We start from the raw sequence: 14,998 nt of genomic DNA, 5'->3' as shown, positions 1-14,998 counted from the left end.
TAGTAAGTAATTAATTTTCACGTTTGTTACTCACATTAAATTGTCTGTTTGTTTTTGCATAAGTGGGGGTCAGACGTTCATGACTGGAGGATGGGGGACAACTTTTCAAATATGGCAACCTCAAGGCCAGCAGGAACACAGTAAGTAAATCCATTCAGAACTATTCTAGCCGCTACAGATACCTGACCAGATTTCAATATGAAACCAAATTAAGAAGTGTGATCCTTTCCCAGCTAGATTATTTTGGTCAACCCAGGAACAAAAAAAAATGTAGACACAGAAATAATTTCAATATCCTAACTTTGGCTCCAAAAGCACAACCAGGTTATTTTTATCATTGAGCTTTAAAGTCTTCAGCAGACTGGGGTGAAATGGTTGCGCTCCCTGTGGCTAACCACTTCTTTCCTGTATGAACAGATTTTAAATTTGCCGTAGATGGAAATCATTAGGAAACAGATGAGAGCAGAAGGTGAAAAGGGAAAAGGGAAGCCCACTCTGAGTAACTCTGGTGGTGTTATCTGTGTCTGGTTTCAGGTCACAATGGATCCCAGACGGGCCAGATGGACTGGGAGCAGTATTATAAAAAGCTAGGCAAGAGAAAAGGATATTTTGTTTTAACGCCCCACTTCATTCTACAATCTTGTTCTACGAAAATTTAAATTTAATTCTCCTCTTTCTTAAATACGCTTCACACAAGCCTGATGAAATCATGCTTTTACTCACCATTTTGGACAGATTATGAGCATAAACCCTGCCTGTAACTTCAGTGTGGAACCCTGGTTACTAAAACTGTTAGAGGAACAGCTGTATTCAAGATTTGATTCTATAAACAAAATTGAAACTCTTGTTCTGTTCGTTTTCAGGTCAGCAAAACCAAGCTCAGAGCACTGCTCCTGAATACAACAAAGCTTGGGGTGAGTACTTCTGGAAGTATTTTATTATGATCAGATTTAAGGATACATTTGAGCTTAAACCTGCAAGTGTGTCTTTAATTTTCCGAATTCTTGCTCTTCTGTTTCTCACTGTTGTTTTTCTCCTCTTTAGGCCAGACTGCTGGTCCTGCATCTCAGCAGACCTCTAATCCTGACTACAGCGCCTGGGTTGACTTCTACAGACAGCCGATGGCCTACTTCAACCAGGGCGCACAGCAGACACAAGCCCCGGGCCTTCAGGTGAGAACCAACCGTGTGTTTTCACAGCTTTGGTCACAGCGCTGATCTGTCAGGATTAGGCTGGTAATTTTTTTCTTTTTGTCAACAAATCCCATAAAAAGACCAAAACCAAAAATGTTAGACCATTTGTTATTACACTGTCAGAGGCTCTCAGCTTTGAGCCTCCTAAGGCAAATTGTGATTTGTGATATTGGGCTATATAAATATAATTGAATTGAGTTGAACTGAACTACTTAAATAATAACTTGATTATTTTGAGTCATTTTCCAAGCAAAACGCTAAACATTTGCTAACTCTAGTTTCTCAAATGTGAGGATATGCTTCTTGTTTTTGCCACAATTGATAGTAAATTTATTGTCTTTGAGTTTTAGATTGTTGGTTGGACAAAAAGAATATGAGAGTGTTGGCTCTGAGAAATTACAGTGGTCACTTTTACATATTTTCTGACCATTTTTATAGACAAAACGAAACAAAAGAGTCCACAATGAAAAGTATGGTTAGTTGGAGCCCTTACAGTGAATTTGTTGCGGTCTATTTTCAGGGGTGGAAATCACCAAAGGCTCCACAATACAGTATCGTGATACAAATTTAATTCCAATTTTAAATGTTATGCAGTATGCAGAGTATTGCAATTACTCATACTGCAATTTATTACCTTTTTTAGCTGCAAATTATATCCTGTATCTGTTTTTATCTAATAAGATAAAGTTTTCAGTCTGTTCATCTAACTTTATTTTTATTGCAGCAAAATGTATCCAGTGGACTGTAAAAGCAATTGTTAAATTTGTATTTGCAGTAAGGGCGGTCATGATATCATATTTTCACTACATGATTATCGTGGCCAAAAGAGTTCATGATAACAATGTTATCAAGATATCTACAGAAAATTTGAATTTAAAAAATGATAGTGCTGTCACTCAAATTAATCTAAAACTGTTAATCGTGCATTTCGTCGTTTTCTTTTTTTGGCGAATGAATTACACCCAAAATATATAGAATGTAGGGAGGTGGAGAGAGAGTCTGTAACTGTACAAAGCATATAAAAGGAGCATTTACACTTAATGGATAGTGAAAAGGTAACCAAATGGTGTTGGGGGAGTGAGACAGAGCGAGAACGGAACATAGCGGAAATGATTTGAGAGGTGCTGGATTATTTACGTATTGTCATGTGTTTATTATTAAAGATATACTATTTAGGATTTCTCGAAGAAACAATGTATAGATGGGTACAGAAATAATCCCTCTCAGTCATCACTTATGACCCATTAGAGGTGTGTGACGGTGGTATTTTCTGCAGAGACTCTGCCGTCTGCCTGTATTTTCTGTGTTCAGAACGTTTATCGGCGCGTACCCCCACAGCGCTCAGGTAAGATTAGGCTTTATAAAAAAGTAGCAACCAGGTGCCAGACTGTGAGCAGCAGGCACGCAAGAGACACGGTGCCGAAAAACACACAAATAGTGAGACAAAACACCAAACAAGAATCTGTGGTTAGGTTTTACTTTTGCTTTTGGGTAACCAACAATCCTGTGTGGTATACCTTTTTAACATTATATGACAATATAATTTTTCGACATCAGTACTGATATTTCGAAACACCTCTAATTTTTTCTAGATGAGTCTAATAACAAACAATACTTGAGGTCTATGTAACAACGCAATATTGCCACGCACAGTATCGCGATACTATGCTGTATCGATTCCTTTTTTTGCTCGTAGTATTAATACTGTCACTCCGTCATGCATTCTGCTTCTGTAAATACTCCATAAAATGCAGCACACCTTCATCATAATGAAGAAACGTGTTATATTGTGTCAAAGTGTGGCTCACCTATGTGTCTTTAATCATTGTTGGACGACAGTAGAGCCCTATGATACAGTTCTTATCAGTGGGATTTGTTGACTGAGAAAATATTAAAAAATCACCAGACTTTTCCTTTAAGCTACAAACAAATGTCAGCTGCGATGTGGAGTAAATACGGTGAGAAATGCTGAACAGAGTGTTTTTATTTTGCAGGATCATTAAGAGAAGACGCCCAGGTGAAAGACTTGAATCACTGAGGATGAAAACAACCCTTTTTTAACAGAGGGCTGTTCTAGATTTGCAACGCCTTGAAGACTTTTTTTCTTAGTGAGAAACACTAGCTGTAGAATGACTTATATGATAAAGTAATATTTCTAAAAATCAGGAACATTTATTTGTTACTAAATGCTTGTGTACACTGTTATTTTGGATAGACAGTATCTGGGATCCCTTTTTGGACTTGAGAGAGCTGTTTCGTTTTTCTATATTTTCCTGTCTCTGACTCCGATTGTACCGCCAAAATGAACCCAAGAGTTGTAACATTTCAAAAGGCAATATGATCTATTTTTTCTAGTTATGTTGAAATGAAACCATGATTATGTGCTTAGCAGTCTTGAATACTTGAAGTTTTGTCATATGTCATAAGATGTTTAAAAAAGAGTGTGTTAAAAAATGTTTTCCTTTTTACATAATTCAGTGAAAATGAAACTGTGATGTTTTGTTACAGGAAATGTATTTTTGTTACAAGGTTTAAAAACACGGATTAATGTCAGCCAGTGGCAATAGTTCTAATTTAATTCCTGTTGTGCATTGTATGCTGTTTTTCATTGTCATTTTATTGTACTCTGGTTTAAAAAAGGTGCAATATCTTATTTCACTTTTGAAACAAAGATGGGTTCTCTAATATTTTGACAGACTTTTAACTTGTAGTTTTAAGATGTTTTTTTTTTTTCTCAAATGGAAATGTCATGGATAATTTATTACAATTATCTGATATGATAGGATTTAGGGGGATGTTGCAAATAGCTTTTTTGCCTTTGCTACCTTGTAAAACTATGTATATATGCTCATATATTTGACTGTTAATTTAAAATATATATGTTTCATATATATAGATATATAAAAAAAATATTTTTTTCCTGTGATCAGTGTCGCAGGAAAAATTGTCCCTCTTTTTTCTGTTCTGTTTTCATACTGAAAATGTTCAAAGATTGTGAATGTGTGATTTGAAATTTGATGTTGCATCTTGTTATGAAGAAAATACGAAGTGGTAGATTTTTGTGTATGTTCTGTACCCGAACTATTCAAGACTGCTAAGCCTCTGTACTTCTACCTGTGTAATAATTAATATAGTATTTTTATGTTTTAAGTATTATGATCAAAAAACTGTCTTATTTGGTACCTCCCAGTTCGCCAACGCCCCACTGAGCCCTCGCGGTGGACTCAGTGGGGCGTTGGACTCAGTCCAATGCTAATAACTTTTTAATTAATTTTTTATTTCTTTGTGTGATCTAATATAAATGCTATAAATGATGCATCATTATGGAAAAATGATTCTGGTATTAACGTCATTTCTTAATGAAAAGGGATATAATTTCAAAATGTCTAATTATGGTGTTTCTTTTTTTTTCCTTATGTGTACAGTTAACCATGTATTAAAAACATCCAGACTACCTTTATTGTGTACTGTTAAGCTGATTTTCTGTTTCATGGCGTTATTATAAACATTTGTATGTCTTCTGTTGTATTAAGTGTTGAAACCTTGAGATGGTACATAGAGGATCTATAGGCCAACTGTGTGTTTTCATGTTTTATAAGCAGAAAATCTATATTTTCTATAGTCTATTGCCAGTTCTCGCATTCAAATAAATTGTCCGCAAGCCTCTCTTGTGGTTGGCTTAAATTATCGTCACAAGTTCTTAATGTTAACTGCAGCACTTCTACACTTTACAGACAGTTTAACGTAGTGTTAAGTACACGTGAAGACACAACTTAGCACCACACAGCTGCCAGAGTAAGAGCAAATGCATATAATTTCTGCATCTTGAGAGATTTCCACTCTAAATCTATCACGTGCTTAAATATTTCAAACAAATGGCATATAATTGTTCCTGGTTTGCAGGTTTAAATTGGTAGGGAAGTAATTCTTTTGTTTTTGGGGTATAGTTTATCAGCTATTCACAATATTCTGACAGAGAAAAGTTGACTTTTAGAGTTTTTATGTCATGTAAAAGAAGAAATATGTTGTATCTATCTTGAGAAAATTGTTAGTCAACTTACACAATTTTGGGGACCTAATTTTCAGGGGGATTTTGGTGTATGAGCAAAAGCTTTAATATCACATCTGTCAGGTAACAGCATCTATATCTGGATCTGTTAAATTTACAGCTTGTTACATTGCAATACACCATCAGGTGAGGTTTCAGGTGTGATAGTTGCCTCATTGAAAAGTTAAAGTAGACCCTTGTCTCATTTTTCTTTCTTCAGACTGCCACAGAATTTGTCTCTCAGATAATATGTTTCATGAATAATTTCAATCTCTGTCTTGCACAATATAGTAGCAGTTTTCCTGCACTTCCATGTCTCAATGCTCCCAAAACAATCCCTGCACACGTGAACCATCCACCAGCAGCAGCAGCAGCAGCAGCAGCATGTCATCCCTCAGCTCTCCTGTCCAGTCCCTCTCCACCCCCTCCAGAGCTCCCATCCAGCTTTGTCACCGCACATCTTTGCACTCAGCAGGGAGACTCCTGCCACAGTGGACCCTGCACGGCCCCATACCGGCCACTGCATTGATGCGCTGCAGCTGTTTCCAAATCCAGCCCTTGATTTTGATCCTCTTCCCTTTTTTTAACGCGCCATCCCCGAGGACACTCCTGACCTGGTGGTCCTTTGTGGCTGTGCAGTAATTTAGTTGTTCCAGGATCAGTCACAGACTGAGGATGAGAGGCACGATTATTAATAATGTAGACCATTCTGGGACCTTTTTCTACATCAGGGGTCATTTTGTGCTGAAACATTTGAACTCTCATCGTTAAAAACAAGCATTTAGAGGGGATACAGCAATCTGAGTGTTTGTCTTATTTATTTAGTGTACAGGGACTTGACAATTTACACAACATCCACACAATCTATGACTTCAAAACTGAACAAACAAGCATATTCTACCTATTCTACCTTCTCTCTAAAGATGTTACAGGGAAATAATACACATTTAGTGAAGCTATTTATGTCATTTTGTATGTCTAATAATCAAACTTACATTATTTTAATTGGATATAACGCAGTTTGTGTGTTGTGTCCTCATAATTTATTTTAGCTGCACTCAGCTACAAATCTGAGGAAAATATTGGGCTTTTTACTCTACATTACTACATTTACGTATAAACAAGTACTAATAAATGATCATCATATAAAATGTGATGCATTGCTATAGATGTAACTGTCCAACAGTAGGAAGCAGATAAAGCTTCAGCAACACTGAAATAGTGTTTGTAAAGCACTAGCAACAAATAAATCAATATCATTTGATGGGATGAGCCATCTGCACTATGACTAATTTTATGTTTGACACTTAAAATACATGCATCACCTTGGTAAAAGTAGTATTACCACAGAGATACTTTACAAGTAATCATATGCAATGCAGTATAGAGTTGGGCGATATGTCCTGAAAATTATACCACAATATTTTCCAGTTATATCTCGATACACAATATATATCTCTATGTTTTTAAATCTTCTCGAAAGCATTTCATCAATGCTAGGACTGGGAGACAAAAGATAACCTGACCAAATACCCTCTGTGATGCGACAAAGTTGTAGGGATGACTATTGTTGTTTTTTCCCCCCCAGAAAATATGAATCATCAATAATGTGGATATAATGACTTAGTTGGTTTGGGGCAAGCATTAAAACAAAAAGAAAAAGTCTGGTAAATTGATAATATGACATCACTTTACTATAATGCAGCATTCAAAATGAGACATCACAATACAATGATATCCAAAATCTAAGCTGATATATAGTCTTATATCTCGATAACGATATAATATCTTCATACTGCCCAGCCCTACAATGCAGTCATGCAATCAAAATTATACTTACATAAAAATAAAGCAGATTTTGCAACAAAGTCTAGTCAAAAGTACCCAAAGTAAAAGTCCTCATTAAGCAGATTGGCCTATTTTAGAGTCATAAATTGTTGATGTAGTGTTGTAAATATATTGTGTAGCTATATCTTGTATTAATAATCTGAACTGGCAAAGGAACTGCAGCTGAAATGAATTTACTGGTAAAGAGGGAGAAAATACAACTGCATTTAAGTGAGTGATGAGGTTTTAGTTGTTACAGGGAGTGAATCCACTTTTGCAATTTAATATTTGGGGCTAAACACTTCAAAAACAGTTTCCCTCGCTGTGTAAATTAAGGTGGAGCTCCTCCACATCAAGCAGGTGTCCTGGCTCCCCCCTGTCCTGTCCAACAAGAGAGATGGGGGAGGAGGAGGTGGTTGGGGGGGAAAGCTGTTTTAGGAGGGGAGGAGGGACCTCCAGCACCTCTCTCACCTTTGCAACAGATGAGCCGATCTTCAGTCTCCTCCTCAGTGTGGCAGCTACCTTAATCTGTTTTTAATGACCCTGCGGAGGATCCCCGGAGACTGTGCGCTCTTTGCTCCCAGCTGGTTGGACGGCAGCAGTTTGCACAAGTGTGTGTGTGTGTGACTTTGTGTGTGTGTGTGTTTGTCCCGCAGCAGGCCTGAGAGTCTGAGTCACTGAGTCATAATGTGACTAGGGATACTTTTTTATCCACTTTTTAATTTTTTTTAGCAGGATAAATTCTTATTTCTAATGCGCAAAAGAAATGAAAAAATGCAACTTATCAAGCAAAATCAAACATTTTTATTGTATTTATAATTGTTTTTTGCGTTAAGTTATTTTGTGATTAAAGTTTAAAAGCTCAAATGTTTTATTTTAACGACAGTCTTTTTTCTCCTCTTATTCTTCTCCCCTGATAAGCGTTAAACTTTGCTATTTATCCACAAACAAACGCTCCTCTTTGATAGGTTTCCCACCAGCTCTTTGAAATAAAACAATTACCGCATTCTTTGTGCAATAATTGTCAATCATCCACATTAAATTGATAAGCTTTAAATGGACAGAATAATAGCTCAAATTGTTTTACAATGGCACAGCTAAGCAGGATGATTTGCTATTGCTGACATGCCCGCGGCTTTACCAGCTCCAGATAATGCCATAGGTTAATGCATAAATAAGCAAATCAAATCCATGCGTTACCCCAATTCAATTCATTTAATTCCTCTTTAATAAAGAAGCGGCCCCACCCCCCTGTCCCCCCGCCATTTACCTCGGATTTGTGCGATGAATGCTATAAATGTAAATCAATCTAGATGAGAAAGAATCCCATTGAAAGAGCAGAGAAATTTCATCTGGGAAAAGGAGACAAATGTAGGAGGGGCCCGCTCATAAAAAGCAGCTGTTTCACAGTAATCTTTTTTCGTGCCCTGTCACTCACCTTGCCTTTTCACTATCTCCTCAGCTAAAAAAGAAAAAAAAATCGGCTATTGTATTTAGTTGCCATATCTTCTTTCCCATTACATCGCCATAATCCATATTCGTCCAGAGAGAGGGAAAAGAGGGAGAGAAACAGAGAGCGCAACTTGCCCATTTTTTCGGACAATCCCCTTGTAGTTGTTGGAGTGAAAAGAGGAGTGCATGGATGTCAAATTGCCCTCAAAACACCATGAAAGATTGATTTGCAGCACTTTTCAGGGCCCTGACATTACTTGGAGGGGAGCTGAATAGGAAACCTGTGAGCCGGGGATGGAATAAAGATGTCCTCTCTGCTGGAAAAGAAGGAAAACTGCCCATTTAGCCCCAGTCCATCAAGCCCGAAAAATAGGCAAGAGAGGAAAAAACACAGAGGACTGTGACTATAGAGAAGAAAAGGGCCGTATATACTCATCTAAACGTTGTCACAATACCGAGGGGGCTCCGAACATCCATGAATATTAAACCGCTTACCTCAACAAGGGCTTGAAAAAGTGGACCACGTCAAAGCAGCTTTGCATTTTTTGCATGCGAACAATGCTGCAAGAAAAAAGAAAACTCAACGTCGAGCTTGTTTCCATTCTTGTTATTCCCGCGCTAACTCCTCACAAAAAAATAATAATATTATTACCACCGCATGAATACCAAATGCATGAGAAAAAAATGGGAGCGCAACTCCCAGACTCAATGACCCACTTCTGCGCGCAGAAAAACATCACTTAAAACACATAAAATATATTTATTCGTATTCTTTTCACACTCTGAAACTCTTGCATCAATTCAAGTCATGCGTGATTTTTAAATAAAAATTCTAAAATCTTCTACAGAGGGCAGTCTGTTAATTATTTGTGCTACACTCATGCGCTTTTACGCAGGTTAAACTTTAATTTCTTAAGGTTTTCGATGTTAAAAATACCAGAATGTGTGTTTATTGTCATTTAACCCAGCATTCGCAGCTTTGCACTAACATGTTGCATTAATTTAAAGTCCACTTTTACGCGCAGATAAAGTGTAAAATAAAGTTTTGGCCACTCTTAGTCTTTGTGCTGTGCGTTAATGTCTGCGCTGGTGTGTTGCGGTGCAGCGGGCAGGTCCACACGGTGAGGGGTGTGTCATTAATAAGTAATTAGACAGGGGTCACTCTAGCCACTTATATAAAGAGACCCTCACAGCCAGGCAGGGCAGCTTTACGCACAGACAGTTTGGAGCAGAAGGACGCACTGAGGAGCAGCTCTGGGTGTCCGCTTCTCTTTCTTCTCCTTGTCTTTTTTTTATCGCTCCTCTTTAGCTGCAACGCTGTTATCATTTTAGGGTTTTCTTTTTTTTTATTTGCAACATGGGCTCCGTGCTACCCGCAGACGCTTTGGCTCTCAAGTCTGGATTTAAGTGTCCGAGCCGCTCGCTGTCAGACGTGATCACCTCGGACATCCTGCACAGCTTCTTGTACGGCAGGTGGAGGAACGTGCTGGGCGAACACCTGGCGGAAGAGCGGCAGAGCGGCAGCGGTAGCAGCGGCAGCCCCAAGACCGCCTTCACCGCCGAGGTGCTGGCTCAGTCCTTCGCCGGAGGTAGGCTGACATGCTGGGTTATTATGGGAATATTTTATTTGAATTAAATCCTGATTGTTTTGTCATGTTGAAGTGCATGTTTGGAAGCAGTGCAAGTTTGCAGATGTGATTTTTACGCGTTTTATTTAAGTTAAAATTAATTTTTAATGGAGATAAATATCATAATTTCGTAGTTATGATTAAATAAATATTGTTTATTTTTCCTGCAAATGTGTGTCACTGAAATCCAGGAGGAATTTTTTTATTATTTTGACACTGACAGCTAAATTTGGGCTTTTTTCTCCAGTACAACCATCACTAGTAATTTCAAAAAGATCCCACATCCTGCACAAACAACTAAAAAACTTTCTGTCCCAAACTTTCTTTCACTAACTTGTTGCTTTCTTTGCATTTTCCCTCATTTTGCTGCTTTTATTTCGACCCATTTAACGCGTTAACCCTTTCAGAGCTCCGGGACCTCGCGCTCAGAGCCTTGTTAGGCGTGTAACTGCCGCTGATTGAAAGACGCAGGGCATTAAATTCATTTGGTTAACTTTGTGCTTGACCTGGGAAAGTTTCCACTTAAACCTCGAGGAGAGAAAGGTTTCCTTTCTTTGAGATGTCCCGGGTTTTTATCCCGCATTCATCAATCTCCGGACAGTCTCTTTTCCTCTCTTGGCAGCTATGGGGCTCCGGAGCTTTTCTCTTTCTCTCTCCTTAAAAGATTTGCTGTTCCTCGCATAATGCACCGTGAAGGCTAAATCTAATGCTATTCATTGCATGTCAACCATCTAATCGCCTTTCCATTTTTTTGTTGCCGAAATTCCTGAGTCTTTTAAACAAGTCCTCGTTTCATTCAGCGCAAATTTATTGCTACAAAGTTCTTAAAAGGATAATGAATTTGGAATTAGCCGTTTCTTTTCCAGTAAACTTTAATGAATATCACATCTGAAGCATGACAAATTGCTGGACCCTGGGCAATAGAGCACCATTTAACCCCTATTGGGCCCGGGGTTTTTTTTCACAGCCTAAAAAAAAATCTTTGATTTTGACATTAAAGAAGCGCACGATATTTTTTTTTCTTTTTTCCCCCCTTTCTGATGCGGATGAAAATGCTTTCCGAGGGGGTTTCTCTGCGCAACAAAAACTTTCAATTCAACCAGATAATCGAATTAAACGGAGGATAAGGTGTAGCTTAATATTTCGTGACTAAAATAAGATCCAGTCCATTTGCTGCTTTCAGGACTTCTCCAGCAATCCTGTTTCATGAGACGCTTTGGCACCCACTCACCCTGCTGAACAACAGGGTCTCTGCTTCAGCTGAATTACATTTTTCTGCACTTTTACTCGCGCACATTTTCAGAAATAGGCCTGTATTTCAAGACAGTGATGCACAGTCTCTATTTTTACTCAGTTTGCATTCTTCTCACAATCCTTTTTTTTTTATATTTGCAGAGGTGCAGAAGCTGTCCAGCCTGGTGCTGCCCAGTGAGGTGATCATCGCGCAGAGCTCCATCCCTGGAGAGGGCCTGGGCATCTTCTCAAAGACCTGGATCAAAGCAGGAACCGAGATGGGGCCTTTCACAGGGAGAGTCCTGTCCCCTGAACACGTGGACCTGCTCAAGAATAACAACCTCATGTGGGAGGTGAGCTAAAGTTCCCAATTCAAGTTTCTTATGCCATGATGTGCAGCCCATGAGACCCAAAGCATACCCAGAGCCTGTGTAATTATTTCCTTATAATATTGACGTGGTTGTTGTGTGCGCTCAGGTGTTCAATGAAGACGGCACGGTGCGCTACTTCATCGATGCCAGCCAGGAGGACCAGCGCAGTTGGATGACTTACATAAAGTGCGCCCGGAATGAGCAGGAGCAAAACCTGGAGGTGGTGCAGATCGGCAGCAGTATCTTCTACAAGGCGGTGGAGGTGAGAATTAACAACTTGTGAGAATATATCAGCCTGTAAACGTGGACTGGGGCCTGAGGAGGCTTGATTGGATTTTATTTGCGACCACCAACAGTGTAAATTCCCTTTAGAGCGGTGCCACCTGCTGGCCAAAATGAGAATGAGTATGTATTTCAACTAAGTAATCAAAGGCGTAGATTTCAAGGGGGACGCAGGAGACACATTCCCCTCAATATTTAGAACATGTGCATTGTCTCCCCCTATAAAACATGACAGATGCACAAAATTTAAGACCTTTACACCATAAAGTGATGAAGAAAATGCACAAATTCTTGTGTAAAAATCACCAGAAAGCAAGAAATCAAGTGTTAGAAGCTCAAAGTTTTCTGGCGGAGGACCCTCAAACCTCCGCCATTTCATATGTGTCATTGTCTCTATGCCCTTGTATGTAATTGATGTTCAGATTGCACCAGTCACAGAGCAGCAAACCGAAATCACATATTGATTGTCTGACCTTTGCCCTGTGAATCTTTCCCCAGACTATCCCGCCAGACCAGGAGCTTCTTGTCTGGTATGGAAACACCCACAACACATTCCTGGGAATCCCTGGAGTTCCGGGAACAGATGAGGAACACATAAAGAAAACCAGAAATGGTGAGTCAATATGCAGATCAATACATCAGGGTCATTACAGCCTGTTGTATCTGTCTGTGGGTACCACGGCTGTAGTGAGTCCCATTAAAGCAAAACAGCTTGATTGTTAGTTTAAATAAAACCTACAGATAAACCTCAGCAGCAGTACCCATGTGAGACACATTTATACTCATCTCCTTCCTCTGTATCCTCTCCCAGATGACTCCCACCCCTGTGAGGGCCCTTCCTCTTGCTCCCCACCCGCCCCCGCCACCACAGCCGGTCGGATGCGCTGCGTCATCTGCCACCGCGGCTTCAACTCCCGCAGCAACCTGCGCTCCCACATGCGCATCCACACTCTGGACAAGCCCTTCGTGTGCCGCTTCTGCAACCGCCGCTTCAGCCAGTCGTCCACGCTGCGAAACCACGTCCGGCTGCACACCGGCGAGCGGCCCTACAAGTGTCACGTGTGTCAGAGCGCGTACTCGCAGCTGGCGGGCCTGAGGGCGCACCAGAAGAGCGCGCGGCACAAACCCGTGGCGCACGCCACCGACGTGCCATCCCAAGTGTCCCCTCCTCCCCCACAGATGACCGCCATGCCCCACCAGCACCAGATGCCGCTGGTGCACCACATCCCCACCATGGTGCTATGATGACAGAGACACGGAGGGACAGTCACACAGAACAACGTTGCACTTTAGCTGTAGTGGAGACGCAGAGGAGATCCTGAGGAGACAGTAAAGCATCTCACAAAGACATTTGAATATTGCCTTATTTGTATTGTTTGTTTTTTGGCTATCACGTGATCAATATTCCAACAGAGAGATGTTTTAATGATTGTCTGTATTTTGGAAAGCTGAAATATGATGAAGATTTTACAAATGAGTCGTTATTCTCTGTGTAATCTTTAAACAAATGTCATATATCACCGCATATGTGAGACAGAACAGATATTTTCTACATTTTTTACACCGTGTTTATTATCCATCACATCCTCACCAGCTCAGGTGACAACAACTGTCAGAGATTTGTACAGTAAGTAGAAACTAAACGGGACGTGGCCACCAGTGTACATTGTTTCAGCTGCATCCTCCCACACTGTAAACTGAAAATGTCACTTTAACCTTGCACAGACTGTATACTGTTGTGTAACTGTAAAATTGTATTGTATGCTACTGTACATGTGAATGTAAATACATTTGTGCTTTCTTCTATTCTAAATAAATATGATATGATATTACATATGATGCTCATTATTGTATAAGGTCACCTGTTGCTACTTTAAAGGCTGCCGTACGCCAAATTATGAACTGTGAGCATATAGCCCACTGTCTTCTCTTCTCGTTGACAAAGACTTTTATCCGGTTATACAGTATAATCTAGTCTATTTACTTAACTGTACTCCCAAACAAAAAAGAGATTTGATTGATGTTTTTTTAAATGACAGATAAATTACCAAGCTTGAAATAAAATTAGAAAACCCATAGAAAAACACACACTTTGTCAAGGTCCTTGCAAATAATAGTGGTTTGTTTTTGTTGATCAGATCAGTAGAGTGTCAGATTTTGGAGGCGAAATCCAAAGAGAAAGTCTTGTTCTAACTCTGGAAACCCAGAATACCAGTGCACATTAGGCAAGTGGTTGGGTAAAACACGGAACATGTTAGCAGCACCAGCTCAGTGCCGCAGGTGTGAGTGTGTTTTTCTGTCTATGTGTATATGTGTTAGACTTGTTATAGACTGGCATCTTGTCCAGGGTGTATCTGACCTCCCCTCTGAGGTGGTTTATCCCACAGGCAGTTGGCTTGTTTAATGTAATTCTGTGTATATTTATCATTTGAAGTATTCATACTGTCAGCGTTCTTGTTATGTTGTGTGTGGGTGTAGATGTTTAAATGAACTGCCACATTTATGGACAATAAAATGTATTTTATAACATCTTAATGAAGAAAAGTTAAAGGTAGTTTTTCATAGTTAGTAGCTAACATAACGGACAAGTATTTTATGTATGAGGAGGAATTTTTAAAAATGTGTTTTTACCTACACCAAGGACACTGAACTTGCTTTGTCCCGGGGCCACTTTTGCACAACGACAGGAAGCCAGGCCAGTTAATAAACAATCATTAATAATATTTATCAGTGTATATATATATTAAATCAATTGCCTGTTTTCCATCTTTCAACATTTGCCATTGTCACCCATCCAGTTGCAAGGGTAATGATTGTAGTTGTAATGATTTAGCACAAAACTGGGGCGCAAACACAAAACAGCAAGAGCAGTTTATCGAATCCAAATCTTTACGTAGGAGGTCAGGGGTCTGTGAAGGCAGAAAAATCCATTCAGACAACAAGCAAAGTCCATAAATCCATTCA

General features: G+C 39.5%; 2 protein-coding genes across 4 annotated transcripts in view; both read left to right on the top strand.

The window, feature by feature from the left end:
• Positions 1 to 4,651, top strand: part of fubp3 (far upstream element (FUSE) binding protein 3) — a 29,875-nt gene extending 25,224 nt beyond the window's left edge. For 2 of the 3 annotated variants that reach the window (XM_050052925.1, XM_050052924.1), the window contains exons 15-19: positions 64 to 140; positions 535 to 591; positions 864 to 914; positions 1,045 to 1,172; positions 3,188 to 4,651. In XM_050052925.1, the coding sequence (XP_049908882.1) occupies positions 64 to 140; positions 535 to 591; positions 864 to 914; positions 1,045 to 1,172; positions 3,188 to 3,196 (322 nt within the window). In that variant the 3' untranslated portion in view covers positions 3,197 to 4,651. The remainder of the gene's footprint in view (positions 1 to 63; positions 141 to 534; positions 592 to 863; positions 915 to 1,044; positions 1,173 to 3,187) is intronic. The other variant, XM_050052926.1, reaches the window with a different exon arrangement.
• Positions 4,652 to 9,699: 5,048 nt separating this feature from the next.
• LOC126396095 (PR domain zinc finger protein 12-like) lies at positions 9,700 to 13,884 on the top strand. Its single transcript, XM_050053934.1, has 5 exons — positions 9,700 to 10,109; positions 11,544 to 11,734; positions 11,859 to 12,014; positions 12,533 to 12,647; positions 12,846 to 13,884. The coding sequence occupies exons 1-5, from the start codon at positions 9,878 to 9,880 to the stop codon at positions 13,277 to 13,279; spliced, it is 1,128 nt and encodes a 375-aa protein (XP_049909891.1). The 5' UTR covers positions 9,700 to 9,877; the 3' UTR covers positions 13,280 to 13,884.
• The last annotated feature ends 1,114 nt before the right edge of the window (positions 13,885 to 14,998 follow it).

Source organism: Epinephelus moara, chromosome 9 (genome assembly GCF_006386435.1).
Source record: "Epinephelus moara isolate mb chromosome 9, YSFRI_EMoa_1.0, whole genome shotgun sequence".
NCBI lineage: Eukaryota > Metazoa > Chordata > Actinopteri > Perciformes > Serranidae > Epinephelus > Epinephelus moara.
The sequence above is the reverse complement of the archived record's forward strand: the minus strand, read 5'-3'. Positions and strand labels throughout refer to the sequence as shown.